The sequence below is a fragment of the Aythya marila genome (genome assembly GCF_965140915.1).
Source record: "Aythya marila genome assembly, chromosome: 21".
Classification (NCBI taxonomy): Eukaryota; Metazoa; Chordata; class Aves; order Anseriformes; family Anatidae; genus Aythya; species Aythya marila.
In genome coordinates this window covers 1259543-1276755 of record NC_139062.1, presented here as the reverse complement: position 1 = coordinate 1276755, position 17213 = coordinate 1259543, and the positions used below count along the sequence as shown (strand labels likewise).

The following is a 17213-nucleotide window of genomic DNA, read 5'->3' as shown; positions in this document are numbered from 1 at the left end:
TCTTCTCCAAATGACCCCCAGGCACTGCCCAGCTCCCTGTTCCTGGCAGTTTATGATGCCTCCCCACCCCAGCAGAGTACCAGCCCTGCCCTGCCGTGCCCTGCCCACTTTTATAGCTGAGCCAGTCCTGCTCCAAGTGCCTGTGCTTACCTTGATTGCATGACTTTTAACCCTTGTTGCCCTGCAAAGGAAGGGAGCTGGTATTGTAGCTGACACGTACTCATTCTTAAAGGAGCACCAAGCTGAAATGCATTGCTCAGGTTTGTTAGATGGGCAGACTTGTTAAATTTTCTAGAGAAAGGTTGAATTATCTGAAAACGCAAGGAAGCTGTGTGGCTCTGGCCAGAAAACCTGCAGGGCAAAGGTGATGGAGCGGCGGTGGTCCCAGTTACCCAGGCAGCCCGAGCTGCCCATCCAGGCTAGGAGCAGCTGGGCCTCACTTGGTCGGCTGTGCCACGTTCTAGCCAAAACAAGGAAACAAGCTGCAAAAAATTGAGTAGAAGAAAGAAACAGATTCTTATTTTAAAGGTGTCAGTGTAGAGATCGGCAGAGCATAGCACACCAAATCAGCTGCACCAACCCCATACAGATGTTTCTGGTTCCCCTGTCTTATCACACAGGGTCTGCCCTGTTATCTGCCCCTCAGATGAGTTCTTTTTTCTTTCCACCCCTTGATTTTGTAATCTCCATGACTGCTTCCCTAGCCATAGATGACCCAGTGGAAGCTCTGGATGCTCAGCACCCCGTTATCCGCCCGATCCCTCACGTCGCAATCCTGCGGGATGAATTCACCCAGCTCTTTAACGAGGACTATGAAGAAGAGGATGAAGAGATGGAAGCAAGAGGAGAGCACACACTTTCAGAAAAATTTGGTGGGCATTTAACCAATTAACCATGCATGCCGGGCACACTGGCAGCATACATCGGGTACCCTTTCTGTGCACACAGACCCCGGGCACAGCACAGATGCTGTTAGCTTTGCTGGGGGCTGTAACGTCGGGATTAATGCCCAAACTCCCCGAGTTGCTGGAGCAGCCCTGGGGACGGTGTCTCACCACGGCTCCTCCTGTTGCAGTCTGTCTGGAGAACACCTTTGGCCCCGACTGCAGCCTGACGTGCGAGGACTGCCAGAACGGGGGCACGTGCAATGCCGAGGGGACCGGCTGCGACTGCCCGGCCGGCTGGAGCGGGCTGCTCTGCAACCAGAGTGAGTGGAGCTGCAGTGGGGCAGGCCGGCTGCCCTGCCAGCCCTGCCTGCCAAAATCCGGGCAAGAAAGAGGAGAATGCACCAACCTCCAGTTGGTCAGATGTAGCACTGTAGCCCTTTGCTTCTCTTGCTTTTATTTGCTGCGTTTATCTTGGCAAAGCCAGCAGAAATGCCCAGTTTCCCTCTTCTCATTCCCAAAGAGACCCTAGGGCATTTTTGTCTGTGCGTCAGACCTGCAAACATACATATTTGGTGTTAAATCTGAGTTAGTGTCAGGCTGCATGTAAACCTACCGCCACTGTATTAGGCTTTGCATTCTCTGAGACCAAGAAAATATTTACAATATTAATGAGAACCCTTTTAGTGTGTCTTCCCATAAACTTCTGCCACAAGTGGAAGCCTTCTTGTGCTTGAGAAAGAATTAACCTGCTTTTCTAGTGGCCCAGATAAAGCCTGCTGGTAGGTTATATCTGCAACCAAAGTAAGGAATCGAAGTTGTGAAAATCCAACGTCCTCAGTTCATTTGCTCTTAGCTCTTTAGCCCCAAGAAGGCAAAAACACTTGTTGCCACAAACAGCTGTGCCTGCTCCCCGCCTGCCAGCCCGCAGCCCCTTGCTGCCCTGCTGCGGCGGTGCAGGAGCAGCCCCAGGTCCCGCTGACCTCTGCCATCCGTCCCCAGCCTGCCCGGCCGGCACTTTCGGGAGGAGCTGCAGCCAGGCCTGCCGCTGCCAGAACGGGGGCACCTGCGAGCCCAGCACGGGCGCCTGCCGCTGCCCACCCGGCGTGGCCGGGCCCCGCTGCGAGGACGGTAAGAGCCCGGGCAGAGGGGGGGACAGCGGGGCTCTGCGCGTCCTTTTCTCCATGTGTCAGTAGGGCCTTTGGTGGGATTTGGTGAGCGGGTGACCAGGCATCCCTGCTGCCGTCAGATGTTCCTGCTGGGCATCTCTGGGGCCTTGGGAGGGTTTCCACAGAGCCTTGTGTGGGTCCCTTTGGAGCCGCTGGCTGAAAGCATCGTTGGATCATCCCAGTGCCTGAGGGACCCCGATGCATCCCTGCTCCATCCCTGCTCGGTGTTTCTCTCTCCCAAAGCATTAAAATCTTGGGAGCACCGTCTAAAAACACAGAAGCAGTGAGACAATAAGGGGTTCAGACAAAGTGGCTGCAGACAAAAGGTTCAGAGCATATGGAAACTATTATTGAAGGAGGAGACTGAGGCAGACTATAAATGAATGCTGGAGGTACCCAGACCTCTTCTCTCTATAATCTGGTGATTGAGGAGTACAGGGAAAAACCAGGCAGGTAAGGTTAACACCAGCAGCGAAGAAGTGATGTGATGTCCCACTTGCTGCTCCTCAGCCTGACGCTGCAGCCACAGGGGAAGGCTTGTGCTGCCTGGCCAGACGCTGGCTGCAGCTTTCTGCTGACACGGAGCGTCTGCCATCTGCTTCTAATATTAGGATCTTCAGCATGAAAGAGAAAGAGCAATCCCTGTATTCTCTTAGCAGTGCAAACACCACAGTTGCTTATCGATAGGAACAGCCTCATGGTTTATTTGGTCACATACGGTGGAGCTGGCTCCCTGGAGCCCTGCAGCACGGCTCAGCACCCATGGGTGCCCTGGGGACACCGCAGGTGGCTGCAGAAGGGCAGGCGAGAAAGACAGGCTGCAATGCCACGGGGACAGACTCAATTTGGAGCTGATGCAGGGAATCTGATCGCTCTTATCATTACCTGTTGCACAGGGACACAAGCACGTTCTGGTCAGAAAGCAGTTCCACCCTCGCTGCACACTTAGTTCATTGCTGACGGCACACGGCTCTGGTTTTGCGATGTGTTTTTCCTGTGATGGACATAAAGTGACAGACCCACATTTCCTCATCCTCCCGGAAAATCTCTCTTTATTTATCACCAGGGTGCCCTAAAGGATTTTTTGGGAAACAGTGCAGGAAAAAGTGCAACTGTGCCAACCGCGGTCGTTGCCATCGAATTTACGGCGCCTGTCTGTGCGATCCTGGCTTGTACGGGCGGTACTGCCACCTAGGTATGCGTGTCCACACCTTCATTATGAGATGAGTATTATTCTCAGATTGCAGCCCATTTAGGTTCCATCCCTGGAAGGGTCAGTGCTGGGTGGTGGCAATGTTTCTGTCCCCTGTCTGTGATATTTGGCCTCCTGGGTCACTTGCTGTCCTCCTCCTCCCCACCCAGCTTGCCCCAAGTGGGCGTTCGGCCCCGGCTGCTCTGAGGAGTGCCAGTGCGTGCAGCAGAACACGCAGGACTGTGACAAGAGGGACGGCTCCTGCCGATGCAAGCCCGGCTACCATGGCACGCGGTGCGAGAAGGGTGAGTTGTCCAGGAGTGCTCACTGCCATCCCCCTCCCTCCTCCCACAGCCTCTTTTCCCCTGATTTCTTTGGGAAAAAGCTCAGCTCGCTTTCCATCCTCCTAGAACCTTTTTGCCTCTTCTTGCTTCGATTAGGAGCAAAAGTAGTTATCGGAGGGAAGTGATTCTGGCAGTAAAAGCAGGTGCTGGAGCTGTGCCCTGCTGCTGGCTCGGCAGGGTGCTGCTGCCTCTCCCTGTCTCTAATACCAGCCCTTTTCACTGTCCGTGATAACAGAATGTGACCCTGGCTACTACGGAGATGGCTGCAGGAAGAAATGCGGCTGCTCCCCAGAAGTGCCCTGTGACCACGTCACTGGAGAGTGCAGGAAGGAGTGTCCCCAGGGCTACCACGGGGACAACTGCGACCAAGGTAAGGCCACGCGAAGAGCAGGGGCCCTGCAAGGCAAATGTAAGATTGTTTTTTGTGTGATGATGCTCAGAGGAGCACAGAGGTGCTGCTGCTGGATGAGCAATGCTCTCCTGGCTTCAGATGGTCGCTGCTGTGCTGTGACACACAGACACTGCCGCTGGGACCCAGTGCTTAGCTCCTGCTTTCTTCTTCCTTCCTTCTCCGAAGGCTTTCTGCCTTCCAGAGGCACAGCTGGAGGGGTTTCATCTCACACACCACCCGTGTCCCAAGCTCCTGCTTCTTGCTGGAGCGCTCTGAGGTTCCCCAGCCTGCACGCTCTCGAGGAGCCGTGTACCCCCAGTGTTCCTCCCACACACAAACCATTCCTTTGCAAAACAACATGAAAGGGCTTGCACATTTCCGCCCGGACTTTCAGACCTCCTAGCCCAGCTCTAGTGAGTGGAAATTTGAAATGGCTTCAGATGACACAAGAGCTGCCACTCGCAGGTCTTTATGAAAACCCTGTGATCTCTGAAGAGCAGGGAAAAGGGAATTCTCAGGCATAATGATCCTTATTCAGAAAAGAACAAGGTCTCACTTTATCCTGCCACTTGGGCATCTCTGCTTTTGCAGATGAAGGTGATAGTTATCTAGCTATCTTTTTTTTCCTCCCTTTGATGTCTTTTTGCTTTCTGGCAATCAATCCCCAGGAGAACAGTATCATATTTTCCGTTCTGTTCGCTATCCCGTATTGAAGTTCTATTTGATCTGCAAGTGTGAAAGAAAATTTTATTCTTCATTCACATTAGTATTTAAACTTCTGCCTCTATATGTACCCTCCGGAGCAGCTCTCTGCTCATCACATAAAGGCCAGTTGGCATTGTGATAACTGAACTACACAGCTCCAGGCATGCAGTATAGCACGGAGGGAGCAGATTTTTAAGATCCTGGGAGATAGGTGGGCTGTCAGAGAGCTTGATGTTCTTCCTGTAAAGGTGTCTGAGTGTACCTCAAGGCAATGAGTCATTGGTGTGAAAGTTGAGGTGATGATTACAAAGCACGAACACAGTTCCTGGAAAATAATGGCTTGTGCCAGCCTCGGAGCTGAGCAGCCACTGAAAACCGTGCTCCCATCTCGTGAGGTTCCTTCCTTCTCAATCACACTTCAGCTGGTGGGAGCCAACCAAAAACGTGCAAAGCTGGGCTTCTGCAGCGTCCGACGTGCTGCACTCCGAGAAGACTCGCTGCACCCAGGAGCTGGTATTCAGCATTTGAGTTTTGATCCGAGCATCCCAGGAGTTTCTGCACTGAGATTTGCCCAAACATTCCATCCACACCCAACCCAGAAATTATAACTATTAGCCTAATTAAGTTACCAGCATGTGATTATCTTGCACAACACCGTAGCTGATAGAACATAGCTGTTCTGCTGGTCCAAGCAAAAGCTGCAGATCGTCATGAGCAGTTCCGAGGAAACAAAACAAGTTTTACTTGTGGTAATATCAGTCTTGGTTCTCTGTTCTTTGTTCAAACCAAATGACAGTGAACTGTTTCTCTTGCTAAGCCGCATGCCTGCAGTCTGCTCTCCCTCCCTGACGTCCTCGTCCTGAGGAATGGGGGAGCTTGGCCCTGGTGAAGGCAGGGTTGGTCTTGGTCCTCCTTCTGGGCTCGTTGGCGTTGCTGCAGGGCCTGGTGCGTAACACAGAGCAGGCACAGCGATGGTGCTGCAGGTGAATCCTCCTCTAGATCTCATTTTCTGACCATTAACGTCACCCCTTCCATAGACAGGCTTTCCCTCTGCAGAGCACAGCCAGATGAAGGAGGGGAGATGCTGGTGGCCCTGCAGCAGCCTGGGAAGCCCCTGGTCCAGGTCCTCCACGTGGCGGGATGCTCGGTGCCCGTGCAGTCACAGCCAGCCAGGGCTCGGCGCGTTCGGCCAGGGATATTTTTAAAAAGAATAAGAAAGGAGCTTGAGCCTGTAGGGGGGAGTCACAGGAAATAACACAAATATTTGTATAGAAATAGTAGGCTTTTGGCTGTTGTTCGGATCTGGAAATGATTAAAGGGTGAAGACAAGCATCTGCCATCAATTAGCACAGAGCAGGAATAACAAAAACTCCACTGTGTCACTTGAAATCTACAAGCTAGTGTGCTTTTTCCTCCATTAATTATGAATGCTGGTGCATTTGTATCTGCCAGAACCTTTTGAAACATTGGCTTCAGAAAGCAAAAAGGACTGCAAGCATGGAGTGCCTGGGGGGGCTCAGCTAGGTTTGCAGCATCTCTGGGCCTGAGACCCTCAGCCTGCGTGCGTTTAGCTGCTGACTGCATCGCTGGGCAGAGAGCAAACAGAGCTTTCTCCTGCCAGCAGCATCTCTCTAGCACTGGCAGCAGCAAGAAGGAAAAGCGCTTACTCCTCCCCTGGGTGAGGATGTTCCTTCTTTACTGCTTTGCACCAGTGTACCCGCTGTGCCAGGCTGCTTGGCAGGGAGGTCAGGCACTGGGGAGCGGATCTCTCGCAGCACCCAGAGCTTCTGGCTGCTGGCTGCCTGTGAATGTTCCCTCCACAACCACACCTCGGTAACCCACGGTTCTCCCACTCCTGTTTCCAATGCAGAGTGTCCAGAAGGCAGGTTCGGAGCTGGCTGCCTGCTGCTCTGCTCCTGCAGCGGGGCGCCCTGCGACCGTGCCACCGGGGAGTGCGTGTGCTCGGCGGGCTGGACGGGACACGACTGTGCCCAAGGTGAGGAGGTGACAGGAGCCAAGGTGCTGAGCCCGGGGCTCAGGTGTAGGGCTGTTGGTTTTCTTCTGGTAAAATTCATTTTAAAAACATCTAATGCGATTAGGACCATCGCCATGGAAATTTAGAAAAAATGCAACTTTTGATGCTAAGTCTTGAACAATAGCCTCAGCTTAGCTCTGTTGTTGGAGCTGAAGGCAGCTCCAACAAAGCAAACAAAGTGCAATAAAAATGACAGAGATATTTTCAGTTATTGCAGTCTTTAACATAGGCAAGGAATCTCTCTTTACAGTTGTGGATTTTTTAATTGCCTTCCCCAAATTATCCTTCAACTGCTGGAAAACGAGAGAATCTTAAATTAAAAGCTTCTATGCTCTCATGTAGCATTACAGCAGCTGGAAGTTATTAGTCCTGTATGGATGTCCTGCTCGTAATAGCTTGACTGAGCAGCGAAAGCACGTGTGCACAGCGCTCACCATGCAGCCTGAGCTGACTCCAGGCCCCGCAGCACTCAGACAAGGCGTCCTGCCCTGCCTTTATCAGTCTGTAGCAGTTTGAGTCTCCTGTGCAGCTGAAGGCGGCTCTTGGAAGCGCGAGCAGCGTGACAGCGGCTCTGAGGGCGCTTGGCCAGAAACACCATTGCCTAGCAAGGAGCAGTGGTGGCTCCCCAGCAGTAGATGTGAATCCAAAAATTGACACGAGAACCCTGGCGAGAGGTCAGACCAGCACTTGCTGAGGACTCCCGTGCTGTTTATAACACAAACTGAACAGTGTTGTCCTTACTCCCAGCCATGTGCTCCCAAACCAAAGCATGAGCGTTGCATAAAGCCTGGGTACAAACAAGACAGGGAACCCACTGCCGTGCACAAGAAACCATGCGTTTCACCCCTACCCCTCTGCTGTAGGTCCCAGCCCCCTGCCCTGGGGCTTTGCAGCCCTTTGGTTAGCAGCACCTCTCCTGGCGTGCCCTCGGGGTGCTCGGACCACGCCGTGGTCCTGCCGTGCTGCTGGCTGGAGGAAGCCAGCACGGCTCCTGCCTCCCGCTGGCAGCTCTCGCCCTGCCCGCACTGCTTGGTGCAGGTGCTGAGCCGCCCGTGCTCCCTCTGCCTCTGCTGCAGCCTGCCCCGAAGGCCACTGGGGCCTCGGCTGCCAGGAGCTGTGTCCCGAGTGTGCCAACAACGGCAGCTGTGACCCCGCCACGGGAGCATGCGTGTGTCCTCCGGGCTTCACCGGCAGCCGCTGCCAGGACGGTGAGTGCTGGGTTCACGGTGCTGAGTGCCGGGGGGGTGGCAGCGAGTGCCGTGCCCCAGGCTCACAGCAGGTTTGCTGTTCGTGTCTCTGCCTTGGCAGTGTGTCCGCCCGGCTGGTACGGCCCTGCCTGCCAGCTGAGCTGCAGCTGCGGGAACGAGGGACATTGCCATCCTGTGACGGGGACCTGCAGCTGCGCGCCCGGCTGGACGGGCCATGACTGCCAGAGAGGTACGGTGCCCTCTGCTCACTGCTCATCACTTGTAGAAAACACCAAGGATCAATCACGGCAATCCCACACTCGTGCAGCATCACTCCCTCAGTCCCCTCAGCGTCTGCTGCAGACCCACAGCCCCGTTAGCCCTTTATTAGCCCTGCTGCCTTCTCTTTTAAGCAACGGGATAAAACCCCGAGGGGGGAGAAGAGCTGTTCCCATGCCCTTCCCCACCGAGGGGCTGCACGAGGGCTGGCGCTGAGGCCGTGCTCCTCCTGTTGCAGCCTGTGATGGGGGTCGCTGGGGTCCTGGCTGCGCCAACGCCTGCAACTGCAGCGGCAGCGACGGGAGCTGCGACGCGGTGACGGGGCGCTGCGCCTGCGATGCCGGGTACACCGGTGTCCGCTGCGAGGAGCGTGAGTGCAGCCAGCAAGCTACTGGGGCACAGGGCACGGGTTTGGGTTTGGGGGCTTTGGGGAGGTGTAGGGTGGGCGCTGCGGGAGGTGTTTGGGCGCAGAAGGGCAGTCCTTGTGGCTCTCCGTGGTGCTGTGCCGGTGGGTGGCTGGGTGCCGTGGGTACACGGCTGTGAGGAGCAGCGTGGAGCCCCCTGATTAGAGAAAAGCAGTGGCCAGATCCTGTTGTCCCATTCCCAGCCTGAGCTCCCTGCTTAGCACAGCTCCTGGGCTCATCAATGCCGTTTGCTTTTGCCTCCTAGGGTGCCCAGAAGGGTGGTTCGGGGCCAGCTGCCAGCACCGGTGTCAGTGCGAGCACGGGGCTGCGTGTGACCATGTCAGCGGGGCGTGCACGTGCAGCTCGGGCTGGCGGGGAACCTTCTGCGAGCACCGTACGTACCCGCCCCGGGGGCTGCGAGCTGCTGGAGGCTCCCACAGCCCCCGGTCCCTTGCATGGAGACCTCCTGGGACTTTTCTCTTGTGTCTTCCACAGCCTGCCCAGATGGATTTTACGGCATCGAGTGCCGGGAAGCCTGCGAATGCCTGAACGGAGCCAGCTGTGACCACGTCACAGGGCAGTGCCACTGCCCTCCCGGCTGGACTGGTCCCCGCTGCGGCCATAGTAAGTGTCCCATGGCCACAGGAGGTGTCCCCATGGCCCCATACATGGAGCCCTGGCCATCCCCTGTGCTGCTAGAGCACAGTGAGCATAGGGTCAAGTCTCTGTGTGGAAGTCAATTCTGTGTGGCTCAGAAGTATTTGGACCAAAAACCAGAAATTCAGCAATGCAGCTCCCAAACATTAGGTTCAGGGTGTCCGTCAGTAGGAACTGGCTTTGCTCCTCACCCAGAGCAGTGTCAGAGAGGAGCCTGGAGCTGTGCAGCCCGCAGTGTGCGTGGCCTCAGCTACAAATACGTGTGTGCGTGTGTGCTTGTGCACAAGCATTTCCTATCTGCATGTGTTTAGTTGAAACTGCTGACAAAAGTACACAACCAAAGGTAAACACCCTGGAAGAAATTCCCACTGCACGGAATATTCTGCAATTTTTTTTCATGAAGTGTTGGCACTGATGACCCAAACATGAGAGGGAAACACAAAAATAAAAACAGAAAATAAAGTGGACACATTTTTTTTTTTTTTTTTTTTTTTGTGGGATGCACGCAGCTTTGCTGTTTCTCTGGCATCAGGCGTGAAGAATAAACACAGTCGCTTGTGCTCAGGGCATGAAGAACCACATTTAAATCTTTCTGCAAGGGAGGAAGGAGATTGTCAGCAGACACAGCAGCCCCCCGCCACCCTGCTGGCTTCCCTCTCGGAGGCATGTTCTAGTTCGTGTCCTTCCGATTGTGTTTTTGTGCTAAGAATAGCCCTGCCAAACGGAGAGCGTGCCCCGAACCATCCCGTGCCCTACATAACTCCACATTATCCCAGGCCCCGAGAGGGGCACTGAGATGCTGGCCGAGCCCTTGTCACTCCTGCAGCTGTTTTCAGGTGCACCCAGAGATCCCCATGCCAGGACGGGCGATGTCCTGTGCCGCATCCACTGGGACTCAGGGAGGGGATGCCAAAAATCTCTGAAGGGGCTCTGTTCTTACACACTTTATCCAGGCTTTGCAGACTAAAACAATTCAAGGATGCTTTGGACCTGGGTTTACCTGAAGCAGATCCTCGGGGGGCTCTTTTGGCAGACGTCCCCTGTTTGGGGGGCTGAGCACATCCTGAACATAGCGAGGGCTCAGGCACCTGGCAGAACGGTTCCCTAGCAGATAAACGTTAAGGATAACCACAGTGCCCAGGTGTTTGAACGTCACCCACACACATTATTTCTCTGTGTAACACCATAAAACCCAGCCCCACGAGCAGCCCAAAGCAGCCACCACCCACTTTGGTCAGTCCAGTCTCCAGTTCTTCCCCCAGATGACCATTAGCAGGAGCCTTGACACCGTAATTCACACCGGTGTTAACTCTTGTGCCTGCTTCTGATCCCCTGAAGCGTGCCAGGAGGACAGGTACGGCGAGGACTGCAGCCAGCCGTGCCGCTGCTCCAACAATGCCACCTGCGACCACGTCAGCGGCCGCTGCCTGTGCGCGGCCGGGTGGACGGGCCCCACGTGCCAGCAAGGTAACGCTCCCACAGCCACCTCCCCGCCCTGCCCGCAGGTGATAAAAGTGCCATTTCTCTGCATGAGCTGGAGCTTTCAGTGGAGTAGCAGCTACAAAAAAATAGAGACAGATAAGGCAAGATCGCAAGACCATAACCTTAGCGATGCTGTCACAAGACAAGAAGCCAAGAGGTCGCCCTTACCCAATGTGCCCCGAACAGCGCCCTGTCAGCAATGCCTTCAGGCAGGGCTCAGTAAAATTGTGCATGAGAGCAGCTATTCGTGTGTTTAAATGGATTTTTGCTATCAAGTACCGGCGCTATCAAGGTCTGGAAGATGAGCTCAGCACCACCTGAGCTAGTTTGGGGGAAGAAGGGTGTGTTTGGGGTTTGGCTTCAGGTTTGGGGTTTTTTCAGTCCCGTTTCCACTTAGGCCCTGTGATGTCTCCAACCTGAGCAGGTTAAAATACCAAATGGCTTCACGTGGGGAGCTAGGGGTGCCACTAGCTCAATTCCCAGCTCATGGCAAGCAGCAGCGGCTTCATTTCATGCCCACCTTCTGCTCGGAAGGGTGGGGTTTGCCCTTGGCGTGCAGTCAGGGCTGTTTTCTGACTTGGGTTTTGCCTTGGTTTCCCCTCAGCATGCCCGCAGGGTTTCTATGGGACGCGCTGCCTCGAGCGCTGCCTGTGCCAGAACGGGGGGACGTGCGACCCCGCCACGGGGCACTGCGCCTGCCCTGCGGGCTGGACGGGGCTGGCCTGCGAGCTGGGTAAGGACACAGCCAGCAGCACCAAGGGATGGGTTCCACCACCAGCCGGACCCCTTGGGGCTGGCGTTGAAGGGACAACATGAGCAGGGTGACGGCTCTGCCCTATGCTTTCTCCCAGCCTGCGCCGAGGGGCGGCACGGGGCCGGCTGCGAACAGCGCTGCGCCTGCCAGCACGGGGGGATCTGCGACCACCGCGGGCACTGCCTCTGCCCTGCTGGATGGACCGGCACCGCCTGCGAGAGCCGTGAGTGGGGGCTGCAGGGGGAGCGCCGGGGGGCTGCAGTGAGGGGCTGGGAACCGGGGTGCTGCGAGGGGTAGACCTGAGGGCTGGGGTTCTGCATGGCACAGAGGGCTTGAGGGGGGGGATGTTGGGGTTTTGGTGTGGGTGTCGGGGTTTTGGGGTGGGTGTCGGGGTTTTGGGGTAAGTGTTGGGGTTTGAGGTGATTGCCATAACTTGGGAGGGTGCCATCATTTGGAGTGGGCACCGAGCTCCCCCACAGTCAGACTTCTAGGTTTTCTTTCAGATAAAAATGAATAAAGAAAGCCCATCGGCAATTATGTGATTTCTAAAAAAGAAGCTCAAATCCTCGCTTTGCCCTCCTAATCAGCCACATTTCAAAACACATGACCGTGCAAATGCCTGCTGTGTGCTGTGCAGCCCCGCTCCCCACAGCCACCTCTGCAAACTCAGCCCGTGCAGGGACAAGCAGCCAGTTTTGACATTGCTGATTTTCTTTTTTTTTTTTTTTTTTTGCATTCATTCATGAAAAAGAAGTGAAAACCGAGTGCACAGATTTTTGCACCTGCAGTGCTGACTTCTGGATGGCGCTGGTACTGCAGATGCGCTGTTCTGCAGCTGCTTTGGGTCCTCCTGTGAGGACAGGAGCAGCAGCAAACCCAAATGATCGCAGCTGTGACTGACAGCGTATGGCTGGCACCCAACCATCCCCAAACAGTGCCAGCCGTAACACTTCCCAAACATTTGGCACGGTTAAAAAGAGACTTTTCACGTCAGTTTAGGCATAAGAGTGCACAAAAAGCAGTTTGCTTTGCTCAAGATTTCCCTTCCTTGGGTGCATCCTGCTGGCTGATGCCCCTCTCTGTCCCCTGGTGCCTGACTTGCCGTCTCTCCTGTGTTTGCATCCCTAAGCTTGTCCGGAGGGGCTGTTCGGGGCCCGCTGCGAGGAGCGCTGTGACTGTGGGGACGCGGTGCCGTGCCATCACATCACGGGTGCTTGTGACTGTCCCCGCGGCTGGAGGGGCCGGCGCTGCGAGAAAGGTGAGAGCGGCATCGCCCAGGGCTCCCACAACAACCCCAGCTCCTGGCACAGAGGGGAGCTTCGTCCCCGTCAGCACACAGCAGCCCGACTCCTTTATTTAGGAGGAAATCGTCTCGGGCGTTTCTCAGCAGGCCGGCACTGCAGCACACTAAACCTTTAATTCAATTTTGCACTGGGACCTCTGAGCTGACGCTTCCAGGCATTAACTCGAGGTCCAGTTGTGAGCCTGGCACCCCCCTGTGTCCCTGCAGCCTGCCTGCCTGGGTCCTTTGGGAAGAGCTGCGCCGGCCGCTGCGCCTGCCCCCCGGGAGCGCCCTGCGACCACGTCAGCGGGCGCTGTGCCTGCCCGCCGGGATTCACGGGAGCTGCATGCGAGAAACGTAGGAAGGGAGCAAACTTTTGATGGGTTTGGGGAGCATGACGGGTTGTGCAATTGATACTTAAAATAATTAAAAAGAGAAAAAAAAAAAAAAATAAAGAAAAAAAAAACCACACCACCAGTGAGCTTTGCCAAAGAGCAACTCCCATTTTGGCAGCTGGGCGCGTGCCCACTGAATCTTAGCAAAGTACAAGGAGCCAAGCGGGAAATCAGAGCCATGTATTTGTCCAGAGGTTTAGTGACAAATCAGTGTTAAAATGGGCTCCTGTGGGTACAAGCAAGTCTGGAAGAGACGGAAGCATGTGAGCACATTCCTCGCTGGGGGACGGGGGTGTGTTTGTGATGTCTTTGTGTGGTGGGATGGAAGGTTGCAGGAATTTGAGCAGGGTAGGTAGGGCTGGCATTGCAAAAGGTTCCTGGAATCAGGGAGCAGTTGGCATGCGGAGCACCACCTCCCTTTGCTTTCCGTGTGCCAGAAAACATCCACTGCCATGGGAGCCTGTTTAAATCTTGGGTTTAAAAATAGAAAAAAGGAAAGCCCAAGCCTCTCGGGGCAGGTGGGGCGCTAACTGTGCCTGTGTTGCCTTGCTGTCCTCTCTCGCAGCCTGCCCACCCGGCACCTTCGGGGAGAGCTGCAGCCAGAGCTGCCAGTGCGCGGGAGCCACCCAGGATTGCCACCCTGTCACCGGTGCCTGTGTCTGCGCCCCGGGCTACCATGGGCCATCCTGCCAGCTGGGTGAGGCCACTGCATCCTGCTCCGTGCTTCGTGGGGTCCCTGTGGGGCTGTCCACGGCTGCCCCGGGGCTGCTCGGAGGTGCTTTGCTGGGTCAGCTTTGCACCCCGCTGCACAGGAGCAGCCGCTGAGCCCAGCGCATCCCCTTACGGTGCATTTCTTGTAGTGCCTGTGCTTTGCTCTCGCCCTGCCAGGCACTGGTGCGATTGTTTCTGTTTGTGCAGAGTGCCCCGAGGGCTGGTACGGGCCCAGCTGCAAGCAGCCGTGCGAGTGCCAGAACGGAGCCAGGTGTGAGCACACCACGGGGACCTGCCACTGCCCGCCGGGCTACATCGGTGCCGACTGCAGCATCGGTGAGTGCTGGGGGGAATGGGGGACCCCAGAGGCTGCCTCAGCACGGGGCGAATGGTGGTCCAGTGGTACCCCTGCACTGGCCCACCTGCAGGAGGAAAGCTCCTCGTCTCGCCCCACACAGCCAGCAGTGCTCCAGCACAGAGGCTGCTTCGTGTGCTCAGTGCTGTGGGAGCACAGCTGATCTCATTTGCTGTCTGTCTGAGCCTTAGAAACATTTTCTTACTCTGTCTGTTTGGTGCCAGAATGATTTCCTCGATGTGAAAGGCATGGCACATCGGGTTTTGCACCGTGCCTGCCGTGTATTGCCACCGCTCTGCTTCTCCAGCAGAAGGAAATGTGAATGCTCTTTTCCTGCCCTGCCAGTCCCCCTGGGCACGAGCCCCAGGGCCTGCAAACCCTCCTGCCTCCCCCAGCTGCCCCCCTGCTCTGCTCATGCAGCACAGCCAAGTATTGCCCTTTTGGCCTGCACACGTGGCCCATGGGTTTGATGAAGGCAGGTAAAGGTCTTCCTCCTGCCAGCCTGCCCCGCCGGCCGCTACGGCCAAGACTGCGTGCACGCCTGTGCCTGTGGGGAAGGGGCCACCTGCCACCACGTCACCGGAGACTGCCTTTGCCCGCCGGGAAGAGTCGGTCCCACTTGTGAGCAAGGTAAAAGCGAGCTGCAAGGGGAAAAATCCCAAGCAGGAACCCATTTCCCTGTCCCGACACCTCTGCTTCCCTCCTGGACGCTGCTGCCCGTGTGCCCACCGCTGCCCCTTGTTCCCACAGGCTGCCAGGAGCAGCGCTACGGGGAGGGCTGCCAGCAGACCTGCTCCTGCCAGAACGGGGGGCTGTGCAATGCCACCGACGGGTCCTGCTCCTGCGGGCTCGGATGGACTGGGAAATCCTGTGAATTAGGTAACCCAGCCCTGCAGGCATGGTCCTGTGCCAGCTGGGAAGCGCTGAGCTGGCTCAGCACCTGGCTCTGTGTGCCTGCTGGCCCCTCTGAGCCACCCCGGTGCCCCCCTGCAGCGTGCCCACCAGGAAGGTACGGCGCTGACTGCCAGCTGCACTGCTCCTGCCGGCACAACGCCACCTGCGACCCCACGACGGGGGCCTGCCGCTGCCCCCCAGGACACTACGGACCCCTCTGCGAGCACGGTGAGCTGCGCCGGGGGACCTGATGCAGCGGGGGCATCACCTGTGGCTTTGTGGCTGTGGTTTCTGAGGGTGGTCTGCAGAGCAGGACAGCAGGGTGAAGGGGGGGGGACTTGCCCTGCCTTTCCTTTCCTCCCTTTCCTTGTGTTCACAGTGAGCCCTCCCAGAGTGCTCCCAAGGAACCCCACATCTGAGGCCGTGGGCTGCAGGGCGCTGCTCAGAGCCACCTGGGAACGCCCAGCACCGCGCAGCCTGCGTGCCAGACACCCGAGCGAGTCGGTGCTTTGCGAAGAGAAAAGCTCACTGCTTCCAGCCCAAGGCTTTGCTGCAGAGGCCATCTACAGCCAAGCCCGTGTCTGTGCTCGCTAACGAGCTCTCCCCCCCAGGTTGCCCCCCGGGTTTCCACGGGGCCGGCTGCCAGCAGCGCTGCGACTGCGAGCACGGCGCTGCCTGCGACCCCGCCACCGGCCGCTGCCGCTGCCCCGCGGGTGTGCGTGGCCAGCGCTGCCAGGCAGGTACCGCCCGCCCGCCGTGCCCCCCAAAATCGGCAGCAGCCCCGGGTGCAGGCGGGCAGCACGTCCCTGCCCCGTCCCCTCTCCCCAAACAGGCTGCGAGGAAGGAACGCACGGGGAGGGATGCCGGCAGCTCTGCGACTGCGTAGGGAACGCGACCTGCGACCCGGCCACGGGGCGCTGCCTCTGTCCCCCGGGGAAAACTGGCCCCAAGTGCGGCTCAGGTGAGGTTAGACACAGCTTGGGAAGGTGAGGGGGGGGGAAATGCATCGGGGCATTGCCAGCAGGCAGAAGGACAGGCCTAAGGTGGATGCAGGCACCCTTTGTTGGAGCTGAAGTCCCAGGGAAGGGCCCTTCCTACTTGGTGTGCATGCTCTTGGGAAGTAAGAAGGCATCTGAACAAAGGTATCCACCCCTTCAGCCTCTGTTTGTAGCCAGATTTGAACACAAACAGGCGCCAGCCTACAGTCCCCTTGCATTAACTCACCTAAAAGTCACAAGGCTGAGGCTGCAGTGCAGCAGGAGCACCCTACTGGGCTCGGGATGCTCCGTTGTCCTGGCTCACCAGAGCTGGGGAGCAGGCTGGGAGGTGGTTGAGGCAGAAAGCTCGCTGCCTTGTGTTCCTCGCCACCACCACGACAAGCTCTGTGTGTGGCTCGGTGGGGAACGCTGGTGCCATCTGGCTCAGCAGGACCCGGCTGAGCCCTCCACACCCTGAGCGCCTCTGTCCCCACAGAGTGCCCGGCGAACAAGTACGGCCCCGACTGCGCCCTCGGCTGCGCCTGCGCCCCCCACAGCTCCCAGTGCAGCGCCAGGAACGGGCAGTGCCGCTGCCTCCACGGGTACATGGGCCCGACCTGCCGGCAAGGTGAGCCCTGGGCTCAGCACCACGCTGCTGAGTGCTGCGGGATCCCCGTGCTGGGATCCCTGTGCTCATGCCTGCTGACCCCACGCCTGCAGCCAGCGGTGCAGACTGCAAGGGCTGAGCCTGTGCCCCTGCTTCCCTTCCAGCTGTGCCAGCCCAGGTGCCCACCAGGCCCCCGCTGCCCCCAGGGGAGCTGCAGTGGACGGAGCACTAGGTCTGGCCACCGCCAGCAGCGCCCTCGGTGCAGGACCCCCTGGAGAAGCACAGGACCTATTGCTGAACTTGTTTACAAGCCACACGCATTAATTAGTACCACCGTGCCAGACTATGCTGCTGTTCTGAGCGAGGCTGGCGTGCTGAGCACCACCAGGGCACCCGGGAGCTGCTGGGGCTGGACGCAGGACCCTGAGAGCCGGTGCCCCTCGTGCCGGACACCAGGAGTGTTTGCTTCTGCTCAGTGGCTGGGAAATTGCTGGCCTTCACCTTTTGGG

At 57.2% G+C, this 17213-nt stretch overlaps 1 protein-coding gene across 1 annotated transcript in view; it reads left to right on the top strand.

Moving 5' to 3' along the window:
* MEGF6 (multiple EGF like domains 6) overlaps positions 1-17208 on the top strand; it is a 39425-nt gene extending 22217 nt beyond the window's left edge. The window contains exons 9-34 of the mRNA XM_082776836.1: positions 705-872; positions 1076-1207; positions 1887-2015; positions 3120-3248; positions 3416-3550; positions 3825-3959; positions 6556-6681; positions 7797-7928; positions 8029-8157; positions 8425-8556; positions 8856-8984; positions 9086-9214; positions 10586-10714; positions 11334-11462; positions 11581-11706; positions 12613-12741; positions 12994-13122; positions 13726-13857; positions 14079-14207; positions 14728-14856; positions 14977-15105; positions 15220-15348; positions 15732-15860; positions 15953-16081; positions 16594-16725; positions 16869-17208. Coding sequence (XP_082632962.1) covers positions 705-872; positions 1076-1207; positions 1887-2015; positions 3120-3248; positions 3416-3550; positions 3825-3959; positions 6556-6681; positions 7797-7928; positions 8029-8157; positions 8425-8556; positions 8856-8984; positions 9086-9214; positions 10586-10714; positions 11334-11462; positions 11581-11706; positions 12613-12741; positions 12994-13122; positions 13726-13857; positions 14079-14207; positions 14728-14856; positions 14977-15105; positions 15220-15348; positions 15732-15860; positions 15953-16081; positions 16594-16725; positions 16869-16936 — 3353 coding nt within the window. The 3' untranslated portion in view covers positions 16937-17208. The remainder of the gene's footprint in view (positions 1-704; positions 873-1075; positions 1208-1886; positions 2016-3119; positions 3249-3415; positions 3551-3824; positions 3960-6555; positions 6682-7796; positions 7929-8028; positions 8158-8424; positions 8557-8855; positions 8985-9085; positions 9215-10585; positions 10715-11333; positions 11463-11580; positions 11707-12612; positions 12742-12993; positions 13123-13725; positions 13858-14078; positions 14208-14727; positions 14857-14976; positions 15106-15219; positions 15349-15731; positions 15861-15952; positions 16082-16593; positions 16726-16868) is intronic.
* The last annotated feature ends 5 nt before the right edge of the window (positions 17209-17213 follow it).